Raw genomic sequence first — 17,601 nt, forward strand, 5'->3', positions numbered from 1 at the left:
ACTGCTCAAGGAGAGGGCTGTCCATGGTGAGTTGACTTATCACAAAATCTATCCAAGGGTAAATACACTTTCCATGTTCTTCTTCTTGCTTCTCTTTTCCCAGAGATGAAAGCTCTGGTCTTGATTTGTCCAAACAGAGACCAACACCACTCTGGTCTTTAATAGAGGGCCAGTCACTGGAAACAGAGTCCACTGGGGTAAAATATATTGGAGATTTTTCATGGCTCCTGAGTCCAAATTCCTTCCTTTTCAGTGACTAGTTGTGCAAGGGGTGAAAAGAGGATGCTAAAAATAAGTGGTGCTCCCTTTCAGTTACAGATGACCACACTAACTTCCACCAGTCACCTCCTATTTGTTCATTCCCATCCTTAAAGGGAACCAGTAAGAGAAGTATTTGCTCACTCCAATAAAATGATAGGCTCCAAGGTGTGTGTCTGGGCACTTCTTTGATGTACCAGATGTCTTAGGTTCTTTTCTAATTTATCATCTCCAACACTCATAGTAACCTTGAAAGAGTTATTTCTCCAATTTTAGAATGATGAAGTTGAGGCTTGGGGAATCTCACCCAGGGCCAACTCCTCTAGCACTCATTGATTCAACAGATATTTATTGGTATCGAGTTTATGCCAAGCACGGAACTAGATGCTGTCCCATTATATGTGCAGCCAAACGTCTTGATTCTCTAAACCACCCCTCCTGGGGTATATAATACAATGCCTGTTCCCAGTTCTCAGTAAATACGGATTGAGTATCAGTTGTGTCCTGGGTCCTGTGCTAGTTGCTGGGTATACGGAGATAAACAAGACAAACCCCTCTGGCCACATATATATGTTCACGCACTAATTAATGGGCTCCCAGATTGCTCTTCGATTGACATTTCTATTTATCAACCTAATGGTTTATGTATTTAACAGTAGTTATCAAAGCTGGTTAGTCACCATCTAGCTTCTTTAGTCTTGGGCAAGTGACTTGACTTTTGTGAGGTTCTGTTTTCTTATCTGTATAATGGGGGGGTATGTTTTGTGATGAACATTCATTGAAAGAATGAATGTAAAATGCATAGCACCAACAGCACAGTAAGTGTTCAAAGATGAGTACTTGAACTGATCCTTCCTAAAGCTGTGCCAGATGTCTTGGGCTCTTTTCTAATTTATCATCTCCAATGCTCACAGTAACCTTGGAAGATGTTTTTTCTTCCATTTTAGAGATGATAAAGTTGAGGCTTGGGGAAGTGAATTATAGTTCAGGGCTGGGGTTACTTTGCTGTGCTATTCAAAGTGTCACATGTACAAAGAATGTACAGTATGAGGCAGAGAAGAAAGTACCTTCCCAACTCCAGGTGCCATTTTTGATGTGTCAAAGAATATCTGTGCCACCCACCTTATGGTAGCAGAGCCACAGCATGGCTCAATGGCAGAAATATCCATAAAATACTTAGAAAAGGTAAGACACCATATAAATGCAAATTATTCATTGCTAAGCTGATTGATTGACAAGGAGGCCATATAGCATGGATGTGAAAAGCATGGGCTCAGGAATCAGATAGGATGGGGTTGGATGAAGTGATGACCTCTCTGAACCTCAACTTCCTCTTCTGCAAAACAGAGATAAGAATATTCCCCAGCTTGTAGGGCATATTGAAGCTTTAGTATATATGAAATGCTTAGTGTAATGTCTGACTCACACTGTCGCTATATTATTATTACAGATAACTTGATTAGTCTTAGTTTTTCTTCTGTGAAATGGAAAAAAAATAATTCTACCCATATCATCGTGCCTTCATAATTTGAACCTCTTTAAAAATTTTTTTTTGTCTTTTGAACGGCTACACCTGTGGCACATGGAAGTTCCTGGGCTAGGGGTCAAATTAGACCTGCAGCTCCCTTGGTGCAGGACACCCCCTTCTTCTCCTTGTCCTGCTTCAACTCCCTGACTTGCCTGAGGAAATCATGAAATGTGTCTGCTTAGCTTGGCATCTTGAGGATCAGCAGTGGGCAGACTGGTCCTTGAGCCATGTCATAATCAAAATTGCCTCATTTTAGGAGCTTAATGGGCTCCAAGGAAATACTGCGTGGAAATGGGATACTATTGTGAGATACTGATCTAGGTGTTTTTTCCTCCTCGTATTTTTCCCCTTTTCTTTTTTCACCATTTTAGCAGACCATGGGTTCTACCCTCCTTGCCTCAGGGAAGGCATATATTGGGGATGCAAACAGGAGTAATATGAGAGTGTTTTTAGCTTTTGCTTTTGGGAAAAGTCAAAGCCTTTAGGGGGAAGGGGATTTATGGACTTAGGAGAGAGTTGTGGAGAAACATAAAGAAAGAAAGATTTCTCCAGATTAGAAAGAAATTGCCTCTGCTGGAAGAGGAGAGGAGAGAGAAGGGGAACGGGGAGAGATCTGCAAGACCAGAAAGGTGCACATGGGCAGAAATGATGGGTGTCTGCATGGTCTCCATGGTAACATGTGTGAACTGACGGCCAATGACCAGAGCTCTGTCAAACTGGGCAACTCGGGGCAAGTAAAATAACATCTCTGTTCTCAAAATGTAAGGCTGTTTTTAATCATCCTACAAGTTCAGAGCAAGGAAGTGGGAAATCCTGGGGCTTAACAAGCATCTATTCTCCCAGGCCCTTCCTCAGCACCAAGGATCCAGCTTGTGGTCCTCTGCACTGCCATCTCTGGGTTTAGCTCTGGCCAAGAAAACACATGGTTAACTACCAATATCTCTTGTCTCCTTGTCTTGAAGGGTTATCCCTCTCCATGGATGGTTCGATAATCTGCTTGTTGAAAGAGCACTTCTAGCATAAAAGGCACTTCCTGCTGGCTGACTCCTTCTGAGTAATTGCCCAGGGTGAGAAAGGACTATCACTACCCCAGGCAACCCCTCACCCAGCCTCGTGAGGTCAGTCCCATGCTGGGGAGGCCCCTTGCTCTCTGCCTGAGTCCAGGCTTCGGGTAATCTTTCACTGAAGTGATCATCTAGCAACCAGAAAGCAGAACAGCTTGGCCTCATCAGTAACATGCTCCCCACCCCCCATCTTGCCTCTGGGGAAGAAAGTGTTGGGCAAGAGCGAAGGCTGTGGCAGCAAGTACATCTGGGTTATAATCCTACTGCTTATCCATACAAGGTGGTAACCTTGGCCAAGCTGCTTAAACTCTGAGCCTCACTTCTACCATCTAGAAAATGGGGACAAGTGTACCTCCTACAATGGGTTGGGACGTGAACACAGTGAAATAATATCTACAAATGGCCCAGCAAAGAGCTTAGTTTGTGAAAAGGAGATATCTAGAAGTGCACAGCAATACTAATAACTTGTATGAAGTTAGTAGTAACTTGTACTCTGGCTAGTCGTTTTTAGCTGTTCAGAATTTAACTGTCTTTTTGACAAAACTAACTCCTGCCCTGCCTACTAGTTGCTAGTTATTTATAGACATGTCTCCCCTACTAGAATGTAAGCAACTTGAGAGCAGAGAAATTTTGATTCATTATTATGCTTTGCTCAGTGCTGGGTGAAGGTATGAAAGGATAATCATAAGGAATTTTACCCAAGTTTTAAAAAAGGATCATGGCAATTGTGATTCTTTGTTTCTGATAAGAATGAATAAGTGCAATCATTTAAATCTCAATAGCAAAGGCCTCAAAGAAAAAAAAACAAAAAACCTAAGATGCCTAAATTCCTTGGGACCACAGTGTTTTAGCTGCCTTGGAAAGAACAAAGATTGGGACAACAGGTTCACTCAGGCTTTACCCCTGTAAGATCTTGGAAAATAAATTATCTGAGCTACTATTTATCATCTGTTAAATTAAATTAATAAAACTTACTTTATAAATATAGGGAAAGGGTAAAGAAAGGCATAAAGTAGATGCTCAGTATATGTTGGTTGGTTGGTTGGCTGGCAGGCTGGATGCATGCATGGGAGAAGAAAATAGTTGGAGAAAGGATGAAGGAACAAATTGCTGGAGAATAGATGGATGGATGAAATGAATACATAAACTAATAATAGTTTCTTGATCAATGGAGGGATGTAGGGTGGATGGATGGATGATGAATGGGAGAATAAAATAGAGAAAGGATAAAGGAACAAATAGCTGAAGAATTGACGAATGGATAGATGAACCAATGAATAAATAAACACAAACTATTTAATAATGGTTCCTTGATCAATGTATGGATGTAAGGTGGATGGATGGATGGATGACTAGGTAATAGATGGATAAATAAATGGATAGAGGAATAGCCGATGAGTGAATATATACTGAATGGATGGATGGGTGGATGTGTCAATCAAGTTCTCAACAAGCATGAAGTATTGTGTTTGTGCAGAATGATCATGTTTGCATGATGGATGCGTCTAAACAGGTCAGCTTAGGATAGGTGTTGCAATAAGAGGCCTCAGATTTCTCACTCAAGAAAAACTTATTCTCCTTGTTTCTCTCTCTCTTCCCTGGGGAAATTTGCTTCCAGGAAAGCTGCTTTATTAACATAGCATCAAACTTCTTCAGTGACTTGGCTCACCCCAAAATAAAACTGGGCAGTACTTGTGGGCACATATCTTGAACTATGTTTTCTCTTATGCATCATTGTGGCACTGGGATGGGGTAAGAGCTTCCTTGTTCCTATCTGGTGCTCCTAATTTTTCTGATCTTTCCTTCCCAAGAAGAGTTAGTAAGTGTTACCAGCACAGGACTCAAATTACATTTCTGACATTACCTGCTGTGTGAGCTTAGACAAGTTACTTACCTTTCTGATCCTTAAACTTCCCCTCTACAAAATGGAAATTGTCATACTACCCTTAAAGGATGGTTAAATGGATTAAGTGATAAACTACTGATAAAGCATTTTGCTCACTTATGGGCATATAGTTAGTATGCAGAAACTATTGTTAGGAGCTATTATTAAAACTTTGGCAGATGAAGAAGTTGAAACATTGACATTCATGAGGTCACTGAGGTAGAGAAGTAAACCCTGGGAGTCAGAAGACATGATTTGATTAGCTGTTTGACTCTGGGCAGGCAACTATCTTTTCCTCTCTAAGCCTTACTTTCTCTATGTGTATAACAGAGAGTGGAACCCACGAGCTCTTAGATTTAGGGTTCTTGATTAGGGGTATAACCCCAGTGTCTTTTGCCTTCCCCCTCTGCCAAACTGATTCTATTTTGAACATGACTCTTAATGTCCAGGGCAACCATTCCAAAGAGTCAGACCAGTAATCAGCAGTCACTCAAGTTAGAGATTTTTGTCATGTTGCTACAGATGAAGGGCACTGGGGCTCAGGATAGCGAAGTGACTTGCTCAAAATTGCACAGCTAATAGAAGATGGAATAGGATTCAAGCCCGAGCTCATTACCATAGAGCCAGAACTCATCCAACTATGCAACACCTCTTCTTGGCATATGTCATAGTAGCATTTGCTTGGAGAAGGGGAGTTGCTGCCTTCCTTAGGGTTGGGTGAGGGGGTGTGCTGAGCCCCAAAATTTTCCAAGGAGAGGGAAGGCACCAGAGTGGGGATAGCAAACATCAGATGGCCTGGATGGCATCTTGCCCAAGACACAAAATGGGGGTCCCTGTGTTTCTGATGGAAAACAGCAAAAACGTTGAGGAGCTCATAGACCTCAGCCTCGGGCTCCTGCATTCAAACCACCACTGGGGATGGTTCAAGAGTTGATTTGCTCAAAGACCATAAATGTTGTAGGTACAGGGTGGAACAGCTCGTGTTTGGGGTATGGATGGGTATGGGCAGTGAGTAGCTATCATATTTGCTCTTTTTCTCTTTTCCTGGAACCCAAGGGTGCTCTAAGAGGAACTTACCGTTTATAGCATTACTTGCTTGTGAGACCTTAGGCAAATTACTTAACTACTCTTGGCTGGATGCCTTCCATAAAATGAAGTTAGTGAGGGTGGGATGAAAAAACACTTAAGGCTACCCCTAACTCTCCTAGTGGTAAAATGTCCTTTCTTGGAGGTGAGGGAGGGTCATGCTTCTCCCACTGCTGTAGTTTGGGGCCTGTTTGCCCTCAATCAGGGCCCTACAATGATGGGGTGAATTTCCTCCTAAGGCTCTTGAGCTCTGAGTTCCCTTGCAATTTTGGGGATCCTACCCCCATCTCTCCCTTGGCCATTAAAAGGGATGTAACTCTAAGGGGCATCTCCACTTAGGGAAAAGAGCATACACTGGGGCAGGTGAAAAGGGCATGAAGCAGGTACACTCTGTGTAGAGAAAGGAGGCTTTAACAGGGGTGACACTGGCAGTGCAGCCTGGTCAATGAGCACGGTGCCCATGCCTTTCCTCCCCTTGCCTGGTGCATCCACACTCAGTGCATGGACTTCTGGGGTCACAGATTTTGTCAGCAATGGAATGAGGACACTGAACTTGGAGTCCAGAGACCCGGAGTTTACACTGGGTCTTCATAAGACCTTGAGCCTCAGTTTCTGCTTCTGAAAAATGGACATAAAACTGGCATTTACTGTTGTGAGCCTCAAATGGAGATCAACAGTCATTGTTAAAACCATCACCACCAACACAACAACAATAATATATCATTTCATGATGTGACCTTCAACAAGTCATTTCCTGTCTCTGAGCCCCACTTGTTCTATTTGTAAAATGGAAATCAATTAATTTTTCTGCCTTCTTCTCTGAGGAAGTCTGAGCAATGTGGTATCTTAGAACTGGGTGTCAGATGACCCATATTTCAGCTGTATTTCTGGCATTAACATTCGGAGGCCCCTCTTAATGCCCTGTGCTCTTGCTATGCCTCCATCTCCCCATCTATAAAATAAAGAGGCTGTATTCAAGTCCCTCAAATGTTCCCTCTGGAACCCCTCCCCCATCCTGACTGCAGACTAAATGCCACAATGAGCTGATACTGGTTTACAAGGAGCTGATCACTGGGAGGTGCTGTTATGATGAAGGTTTCCTGCTAGAAACAACTGTCCCCATGGTAAATATTTGCCCTGAACCTACCTTCCCTCTATGTGGGCAGGCTGGACCCCAGAATCACCTGCCACCAGGTTTTGGAAGGGAGGCTGGATGGGGAGGCTGGCTAAAGAAAGCCTTCTTATTGACTGAAAGCTCTGAAATATGAGCCCGGGAACAGCCTGAGCTGTTCACCTGCTCTTCGAGGCACAGGCTGGGTACAGATGGATGTCTCATCAGGATCCCCAGGCCAGGCTTCAGGCAGCATATGCCGCAAGAATTCCTCATGGGGCAGGATGCCACATCTCACGGTGAGGGAGAGGGTGGCAGGGGACAGTGGTGTCTGATCTCCTGATCACAGCAGGGAAGTGCAAACACAGACCATGACGTTGGGCAAACACCGCTTCACTGAACCCAGAGCTCAGCCAGGCTGACTCAGGCTACGTGCCTTAGGCAAATCCGTCATCCCCTTTCTTGAGTCTCAGTCTGCAAAATGAGGAGTGGAGTTACATGAGTGGGCCCTAGAGATCTTTTGAGCTCGTGTCTCTCTCATTGAAACTTTGAGAATGAAACCCCCATATAAGTGTATTTATTTATAAATTATATCTACACACTATTGTTCCAATCCATCATGACTATTATAAAACATATCCCTCAATCCTCTACACATAAAATGAGACTGGATGATCTCCAAGGTCCCTTTAGCCCTGAAATTCTGGTGAAGTACATCTCGGGTTTCTGAGTTTCCTCACCTGTACCAGGCACTTATACCTGCACACCCTCAATTATTCATTCAAAAAACATTTAAAGATCCCCCAACCATAGCCACTGTTCTAGGTGCTAAAGACAGCAAAGAATGAGACAGCATGGTCCCCACCCTCTGTGGTTCAGAGGGTTCTCCTGTGAATCAAAGGAAGCAGTGCCATTTTTGAATAGTAGAAATTTCATAGGGTTCCGACTATTAGGCATGAAAATGATTTGATAAGGGGAAAGTGTTACAATTCATGCATTTAACCAGCATTTGTTGGGTCCCCTGCTATGTATCACGTGAAAGAGATAAGCCAACAAGCAAATTGACACAGTCCTCATCCTCATGATTCCTTCAGTCCATTTAACTGGTGATCCCATAAGCCAATACAGAATTACAAATGTGTAGAAAACCAAGAGAGGTACTGTAGAAATAACAAAGTCTGTAATGCCGGAGTGACCTGGTGTAGAGCATTGTGGGAGGATTCCCTAAGGAAATGGCATTTGAGCTGAGATCCGAAAGTGGAGTAGGTGTAAATTAGATAACAGGGAGAGGGAGAGCTTTCTGGCGATCATGTGCAAAGGGCCTGTGGCAAGAAGGACACAGAAAATTTGAGGCACTAAAAAGAATGAGATGCAGCTGCAGTAGCTGGAATGAGGAGCAATCAGTTTAGAATGCTTTGACTATAAACACATCAGTTAAGAGCTCTGGGCTTTGATCCCAATTATGACTCTTACCAGCCATGTCTCCGGGAGCAAATCAGTCACTTCCACTCTTTGAGCCTCAGTTTCCTCAGCTGTAAAACTAGGCCTTAAAAATACCTCTCTCCTCAAGTTACTGTGAGGATGGAATCAGACAACAGAGGAAATGTGTTTAGCACAGGGCTGGGCACGTAATAACAAAGAGCTTGGCACACGCATTCCCGCTGGGATGAGCGCGTGCACACCCCATGAACACACACACGTCAGGTCCAGATGGCACCTCTCTTCCCGTAGGAGTGGTAACTGTCTTGTAAAATTCCAGCTCACTTGCCTAAGCATAACTTTTAATGAAGCTAGAGAACAGTGATCCGTTGGCGTTTCTGCTCTGTGAACCTGTCGGCGGGATGGAAGCCCAGGAAATCCGGCAACTCGGGGATTCTCCCGATGAGAAACATTTGCGTCCAGAGGCTCTTAATATTTGTTGTGAACAGACACATGTAGATGTGAATTACTTAATGACTGTTTTAGGGTTCGGCATTGTTCCTGCATTTGGTTTGGCTTTGTCTCTATGACATCTTAATTCCGTGTTGTATTTCACGGAGCTCCACATACAGGCTGTGGCATATGGGAGCTCCCTCAGCAAAATCTCGAGATGGAGATGGGGGAAGGCATGGGGGAGCACAGACTGTAGCCTCAAGGGTGTGCAGAGAAGGGGGGCTGCAAGGCGAGAGGGAGAGTCTAGATTTGCAGGCATGTATATGAGAGATGCACCGAACTCTCACTGTCATGGGAACAAGATTTGCCACTGCTATTTGGAGGCCGAAACAGTATTTTTTCAATTTCCTAATCTGATTGATCATAATCAGAGAGATTGTAAATTTCATGCTTGTCCATAATGCATGGAGGGGCCCACTAAGCTTCCAACTCTGCTGTTCAAAGTCATCCCTGGCTGCGTTAGAGTCAGGAGAGAAAAGCCAAGAAAAGCAGATCAGACCTGGACCCTGACTGGGAGTGCTCCCCTTGGACCTGCTCCCTGCCCTTAGCCTAGGAGCTGGGGGCCTGGGAAGCACTTAAATGTCTTACAAGGCCCTGCGTGATCTGTTTCCTGCCTGCATCTAGGGAGTCATCTTCTGCCAGTCTCCTCCTCACCCATTCTGCTCCAGCCACAATGACCTCCTTGCTATTCCTCAAATACGGTAAGCATGCATCTACCTCAGGGCCTTTGTACATGCTACAAGGCCATTGCCACTGTCTCCAACACTTTACCCCCAGTTATCCTCATGGCTGGTTCCCTCTCTTCTCCAGGTCCCTGACCACTCAATCCAATAAGGCAGTCCCCTACCTCACCCTCTAGCCCTGCTATTTATTTATTTATTTTTTTAGGGCCATACCTGTGGCATATGGAAGTTCCCAGCTAGGAGTTGAATCAGAGCTGCAGCTGCCAGCCTATATCAAAGCCACACCCATGGCAGATCTGAGCCGCATCTGTGGCCTACACCACAGTTCATGCATGCCGGATCCTTAACCCACTGAGGGAGGCCAGGGATTGAACCCAAGTCCTCATGGATACTAGCTGGGTTTGTTACTGCTGAGCCACAATGAGAACTCCTGCCACTCCTGCTGTGCAATATTCTTTAAAGTACTACCACCCTGACCTTGTATTATTTATTTGTTTTTCATTGATTATCTTTCTCCCCCATGAGAACTGAGGCTTTGTGCTCTTTACTGCTATACCAAATAGAGCTCAAGAAAACTGTTGAGTGAAATGAAAGTATGGATTTGTTTGTTTGTTTTTTGCTTTTTAGGGCCGCACTCTCGGCACATGGAGGTTCCCAGGCTAGGGGTCGAATTGGAGTTGTGGACCTGGCCTATGCACCAGAGCCATAGCAACGCCAGATCCGAGCTTCGTCTTCGACCTACACCACAGCTCATGGCAACGCCAGATCCTTAACCCACTGAGTGAGGCCAGGTATGGAACCCGCAACCTCATGGTTCCTAGTTGTATTCATTTCTGCTGAGCCATGATGGGAACTCCCTTTTTTTTTTTTTTTTTTTTTCTTAGCCAAATGCAGTTTCTCCTGCTTTGTATATTCATTCTCCTGTGGTTTATTTTCTCTTTGACATGTACGGGCTCACTCTGATCCCCACACCATCAGTGATTGCTCAAGGAATGGATTTCGTTTGAGCCAGAACTGGACCATGAAGGACAGGAAAGCTAATGGCCCACACCAGAGCCTGCCTCCTTGAGCCACTGACAAGGGAAGCTAGGAAATTCAGATCATAAAAGCACTTCCTTTCCACAGCCCTTCTTCACTGCACTGACTAGGATTCACCACAGATCAATATCCCCATCTGGAGAGTTTAACCTGCTCTTTCTCCTGGGAAAAGAAAAGAGCTTTCTTGAGACTCTACTGGGAAGAAAGGCCTTATTCATTCTGATCATTCCTTACACTTGAAGGTAAAACTGATGAAATTAAAGAATCATTCCCATTTTACAGATGAGATAACTAATCATTGCTGTGTGACGACAAAGGGCTCTATGCCTCACTGAGGGTCTCTTCTTCCTCTGGCTTTCCACATCCCCTGTTTTTATTCCTACCTATATTATAGTACTGAGGACCATCTGCCTCAGTCATATACACTTCTGCTTCTGTCTCCCTTGGCCGTGAAATTCTGAGGCCCTGAAAAGGAAAGATTGCATTTCATTCATCTCTTCCTCCCTGATGGGCTTGGCACAGAGTAATAATACAAACGATCATTTATTATTAATAGTAAGAGCTAACACTGACGGAGCCCTCACTATGGGCCAAACAGCACGTTTCATAAATTAGTTCATTCAGTCCTCCCATCCACTCTCAGAGGTGACTGCTATTATTAGCCCCCATTTTATGGATGAGGAGGCTGAGATTGAGAAGGTCAAGGTGCTTGCCAGAAGCTACGGAGCCCATGAGCATCTGCAAACAGTAAAAGGAAACAATTCTTGTGATTTCTTTGAGGCCTATCAGGTTTTTAAAACAGCTCTCTTCAAATCTTCAACGGCTCCTTAGGCAACTGCAGTAAGAAGTATCTCACTACAACCTGTTTCACCGATGGGGAAACTGAGGCATAGAGACCTGACTAGCAGGTTCCAAAGCCAGAAAGTGGCCCAGCAGGATGTCAGCTGGGGTCCATCTGACTTCAGAGTCCAAGCTCTTTGACATTCTGCCTCTTCCGCCTTAGGAATAGGTACTCACACCTCAGAGAAAGTCTGAGTAACAAGCAAGGAAAGAACTCCAGTGTTATGAATGCCCTGAGAGCCCCTCTACCTACCAGGAAGGTCAACCCAGTCACCCTGAAAGAAAGGATGTTTTAAAAATTGTATTATGACTGAGGTGCCCATGGAGCAAAAGGCACATGACCTAGGCTTCTCTCCTCATTACAGCAGTCAGGATTTGAGAAATGTTCCCCCTTCTGGGTGGCCTGGAATTGAGGTGGAGTTAATGGAGACTCAGAGGGGCCTGGAAAACATGTCTGGGTGGCATTAAGTTCAACCCCCTGCCCCTGCACTGCTGACACGTCTACTCAGCCAGCCAGCCAGCCAGACATCTCTATCTAGAAAGCTTAATTCCAGAGTCAAATCTATTTGCACTGTGTGTGTCTCCCGGTTGCATTGATCAGCATCCTCAGCATGTCAGGACAGCGAGGAAGGGCTGAGAGAGGGCTGATCTGCAGCTGGATTGGGACCAAGGGTACTTATTCAATGAACGCATCCAACTTTCATTGACCATCAACGGCAGCCCGGGTCTCTGAGACAGCGCGGTTGCCAAGTGCACGCGGCAGTGTCAGAGATGATCCCCTCGTGGACCTTGTACACCATTCAACACATTTCACCTTTCAGAAGGAGAAATATTTGACCTGAACAATAGCACTCCCTTCCCAGAGAAAACATTCATTCCTCACCAGGGCAAGCATTTTCCCTGACCCTCTGTCTATTGGCTCTTAACCACAGCCGGTCAGGAAATCACCTCCCAACAGCCCCTCACTCTGCTCCCAAAGATGGAGTCAGCACAACTGTGCTAACTGATCCCTTGGCAAGGAGGGGAGGTTTGAGTTAAATGGTTCAAAGGCATACATTCTTCCTGTCTTACAATTTGGCCACCTTTCCCTTTATGCAGTAAAATCTCCAACAGTTTGGAATTTATGATCCTTTGGACAGGGAATGGGCTGAAGTCTGCTTCTGGACTATTCTGCATGGAAAAGATTTTTGAAGAAAATGAATAGCTTGCCAAAAGAATGGTAAAAGGAATGCTTATTCTATTTAAGGGGGCCACCTCCCTAGCCCTTGCAAACATACCTGTATCTACAAACAACTGATATGCTAATTACAAATGATAGTTATTAGAGTTCATAAGTCCTCAACTACTCTTTTTGTTTTTGGCCATGGGTGCTGCATGAGAAATTTCCAGGGGGCAGGGGATTCTAGGAGCCACAGTAATGACAACACCAGAGCCAGACCTTAACCCACCGAGCCACGAGGGAACTCCCTCAACTGCTCTTTATTCCAGTTTGAACTGGCCTCCAACACTAGGTTTTTCCACTTCGAGCCTAAACTTCTTGGGTATAAACTTTTCTAGACTAAGCAATTTAAAAAAAGACTTAAATTAATGCCAGGAAAATGACTATACTTCTTTGGTAGGGACAAAAGAGGGGGTCTCTTCCATTTCTGTATCTTGTTGACTCATGCTGGCTCTCTTCCACATGGTATAGGATAGGTGTGCCTGGAATGGTCCCCATTAGAACGTCCCCATCCTAGAATTATCACTCATAGGCAATACCTTTCATTCCTGATATGAGCTATAAGTTACACAGTTACTTTAAATTTCATGGACTAGGGATTAGAACTGTGGGTTTCAAGGAGTTTGAGCCTTCTTTACACTGGCAACAACTGGTCATCTCTATACAAACCATAAGAATATTGTATTTCTGAATCCAGATAATTCTTCACCAGCCCTCCACCCCTAACTGAAAGAGAGGAGAAAGCAGCTACCTTTCCCTTAGGGAAGGAAATCTGAGACCTCAGGAAGGAAAACATGGGACAGCTCCCACCCCACCCTTCCATTTCAGTGCAATTGTCTGTCGGGAGTTGATATCTCACAATTTTTATTGTCAGCATTTTTGGGGGGATGGTGAGAAATGGGCAGGCATGAGAAACACAAAGCTGGAAGGAACTGTTGATTTCCTTTGGCTGTTAGAGCTCTGAGCTGTTTGTTTTAGAGGCAGTGTCTATGAAACAATCTCTTTTCCCACTTATGGGGGGAAGTACTGTACCTGACGCAGTGCTCCCAACTCACTGCCGGAAATGGCTACTGGTATTATTTCTATTTCCAAGCTGACAAAACAAGCTCAGCAAGGTAGAGCCAGTTGCCGAGGGCACTCTGCTAAGTGACAGAACCAGGGAATCCAGGTTTGTCTGAAGCTCAACTCTGAGCTGTTAACCACTGTGATATACTGCCTCCTACTCTGCTACACTGTTCTGACATTTGCGTCAGACATCTGCTTGCAGTTTGATACATTATAAAGATATTGCCTCATCAAGTATGCCTCACAGAGGGAGAGAGAGAAGGGGGACTAGGGGATGCTTTGCCTGGAGTGTGTTTGTATGATGTATGCATATTGCTATGAAACCAACGAATTGACTGTAAGCTTCTATCCTGGTATTCACTTATCTTCAGAGATAAACTTAAAATATACTGGGGAAGTTCATTCGGGGGTATCCCTCATCCATAAACAAATATTAAGTGTGTAACCAGGACTGGCTGGTGGTTCTTCCTCCCCCATCTCCCTGTAGACAGCTACTTAGGCAGATCTGCCAACTGTGAGCTGGGCCTCATTCATGGAACTAAACAACATTTTTGATGAGACCAAGTCCCCAGGTGGCCTGTAGAGGAAGCTACTAGGGCTCAGCTGATGCTATGCCCATGCCTCTGTCCCCTTCCTTTCTAAGAACTCTGCTTTAGAAACACCCTTAAGTAAGTATAGAATATTAAAAAGGAGGTAGAAATTGACCATTGCTGGATGTGGTTGGCTCGGGTGAAAATGGGGATGATTCAGACTTTACAGCTAGTCTGTTAAAAGACAACTCCAACCCAACCCTTCCCGAAGTCTTGAATATAAACATTCCCTGCTCACTCTCCACCCCAAACCAGGAGTAACAGCTATAAAACTAGAATCTAGTCTACCCAGAGGCCACGCCTGTTATAAAGGTATTCAAGAGGATCCTTTCAGCATGACAAAAATTTGGGGCTCTGTGCTCAGACTTTCAACACAGGAGTGCTTTTCCAGAGGGCAGTTGGGAGGAGACTCAGAACATTAAAAGACACCAGGAGTGAAATGATACCTGGGTGGGGAGGGTTGGTTACCGGAAGAGTTTCATATGGATTAATTTAGGATTTGCACAAAACAATGGAAAGCATGAGTGTCGGGAGACCTTGTGAGCAACTCATATGATTGTAAGTCTGACTAAGAAAAAGGCATGATAGTAACAGACTGACGGGCAAAAGGTGAAGGTACCAAGCAAGAGGACCTTAGGTATGCATTTCTGAATTAAAATACCACAGAGAATCTGCTCTCCTCTTTCTGCATCCCTGAAATATAGGGAAGACTCTGGACCAACTGCCACACTCTTAGTTTCCAATGAAATTTCCTCTAGTCCCTTCTACAAGGGCATGTTCTTTGGCCAATGCAGCACCTGATTTGACAACAGTAGATGCACCCCAAAGGTGGAAGGGATGGCAGAAACCCAGGAAGATAAAACCGCTGACGTCAAAGCTCTCTACAAAGAACCTCCTTAAGCAGAGCAACATCAGCTTTTGGTGGTATTGGGTGTTATTGCTCCCCTTCTCCAGCCTGTATCAGAGGATATCCCCTCATCCGAGCCACAATACCGGCTGTTGCTGCAGCTTGCAGCCTGCTACATTCTGCTGGCCCATCATGTTTCTAGTCCACCCATTCCCAACGTGGGGTACCCATTTTTCTAAAGACCTGTAGGAGCCAGGGCTCTATCAGACTATGAAAAGTTCTCCAGTCTGAGTCTGATTCTTAAGATATGATTCCCTGTCAGTCCTCCACCCTACACCCACTGGAAAGTTCAGATGCAGTTGAGCCAGAACAGGCATTCTGTCTGAAACACTTTTCCAGGCATATTTTCAACCTACTCCTTAATGTAGCCTGCCAAGATTAATCAGTCCCCCAAGTGGTCTCCCCTGGTCCACTTCTTTCTTTTTCTCCCACCCAACCACTCATCCAACACCAGCAAAAGATGACTTTCCATACAGCCTTGATGTGCCCTGACAGAGGGCACAGCCTTCTTCCTTTCATTTTCGAGCTCCACTAAATAGAAAGCTTTGTGAAAAGAATTGGGTTTTCTTTGTCTTGGAACGCTTCTGTTTTCCCCAGCCTCCTCCCAGTTTTATCCCACATCCTCTTCTTCCTCTTTCTGCCTTTCTTTCATTTCCTCCTTTATCCTGCCCCCATCATAACATTTCCTCCACCACCTAAGGGTCGGTTCTTACGCCTGAGTTCAAAGCAACTGGATTCTTTTTGAAAAACCAGATAAAACTCTTCCAAGACCATCTTCACAATCTTGGAAGGCTCCTCCCTGACTCTCAAGCTCAGAGTCCTGGTTTTGGATGCTGGAGACGAGATAATTCAGCAGCAGCAACAGCAGCAGCCAGAAAGGCATGGAGGAGGGTGCTGTTTAGGGTGTATTTGAGGGAACAGCATATGGGCTTTTGTCAAAACAGTCAGAGCTCGCTAGTTTCTGAGCTGAGTATAGAAATGTGCCACTGTCTCTGAACAAGGCTTGAGCTAGTTTAGTTCTCATCTTCTCTTCTGGTACAACCCTCATCACCTCAAATCCACCATGCCTTCACCCTCTGCCCTCTGAGCTCTGTGATACCAAGAAAAGTTTTTTAGTCAAGTCGTCTCCCACCTGCACTGTCCACCCAGAGACAGCAAAACCTCTTACACAGCAGCTGCCAGGTCAGCTGATTGAGCGTTGCTCCCCCTAAAGACTCTCTGTCCCTTCTCACCAGCTTCTACCTCACATAAGCAATTAGTTCCCATGCTCCAGTGGGAGATACAGAGTAGTGATGGGAAAAGACCGGCGCCCTGGCCCAGCTGCCTGCATCCACCCCTCTGGACTCCGGGGCACAGGCCAGAAATGGGGACCATCCAGTCTCCCCTCATAAGCAGGAGGTCATTTACCTTGGCAGCGGCTTGCGGGCGGTGATACTGGCAACAATGATGCTCTCAGGACGCGGGGTGGCCACGGCTTTAAAGGTTCCTCGCCAGAACTTCTCAAAAAGCTGTTTCTCTCCTTGCTGAACGCTCGCCATAGCCAACCCCAAGGGCCCGGGGCTCCGGGGCGCTGTCCGAAGTGCTGAATCGTGGATTCCAAACGGGGGCACACCGGGCTCCGGTCTCTGTCCGCGTGAAACCGAAAGGGGTGGGGTGAGAGAGATCGGGGTTCAGGGCGGGGGAGGGGGCGCCTCAGCTCGGGCAGGCGGGGGAGAAAGAAGGCTTGTCCGTCGGTTCTCTTCGCCTTCTGGGTTGGCTCTGGGCTGCACTCTGAGCTTACTGAGCCTCCGCACCCCAGGAAGGGAAGGGAGGGCTGGCTTTCTCGGCAGCGCTGGAGAGAAGAGGCGACGGGGTCGTCTGTGTGTGCGTGCGCGTGTGAGCTCCGGCGCGCCCGGGTTTTGTCTCTCTCACAATGTGACGTTGGAAGAGGAGGCTGGTCGCGCGAGCTGCACTTTCCTCTCCGCCTCTCCGCCTCTCCTCCTCCTCACCAACTCCCTCCTCCTCCGACTCTGCCTCCTGCCGCCATCTGCATAACAAAAGCCCGCAGGTCTTGGGAGGAGAAAGGGCGGGGCGTGCGCCTGTCACCCGGGCCCCGCGGCTACAGAGTTGCAGCGTTGACCCCCGAGAAAAGCAATCCGGAACCCTGAACTGAACCAGCCGTGAGATCCTGCTTCCCAGCCCCCTCTCCTCCCCTACCACCGCGAGCCTTCCCCCTACCCTTTCTTGTGCGCCCTCTGGGCCCGGCCTTCTCCCTTCCCACCCCGTTCGTAAATCTCCTAGATCTTCTATAGACGGAGAGAGAAAAAAACTTAATCTGTCCGCCCAAGCCAACCTGCCCCCCCGCCACACACTTCTGGGAGGGACTGTCTATACAGCAGTAAAATGGGGGGGGGGG

General features: G+C 45.9%; 1 protein-coding gene across 1 annotated transcript in view; it reads right to left on the reverse strand.

Moving 5' to 3' along the window:
• SRRM4 (serine/arginine repetitive matrix 4) overlaps positions 1-17,111 on the reverse strand; it is a 163,191-nt gene extending 146,080 nt beyond the window's left edge. Inside the window, exon 1 of the mRNA XM_021072457.2 lies at positions 16,614-17,111. Within this exon, the coding sequence (XP_020928116.1) occupies positions 16,614-16,744 (131 nt within the window). The 5' untranslated portion in view covers positions 16,745-17,111. The remainder of the gene's footprint in view (positions 1-16,613) is intronic.
• Between the last annotated feature and the right edge of the window lie 490 nt (positions 17,112-17,601).

Source organism: Sus scrofa, chromosome 14 (assembly GCF_054392235.1).
Source record: "Sus scrofa isolate SSC_HxYL_T2T_F1_AM1 chromosome 14, Sscrofa_HxYL_maternal_Yorkshire_Landrace_v2.0, whole genome shotgun sequence".
NCBI lineage: Eukaryota > Metazoa > Chordata > Mammalia > Artiodactyla > Suidae > Sus > Sus scrofa.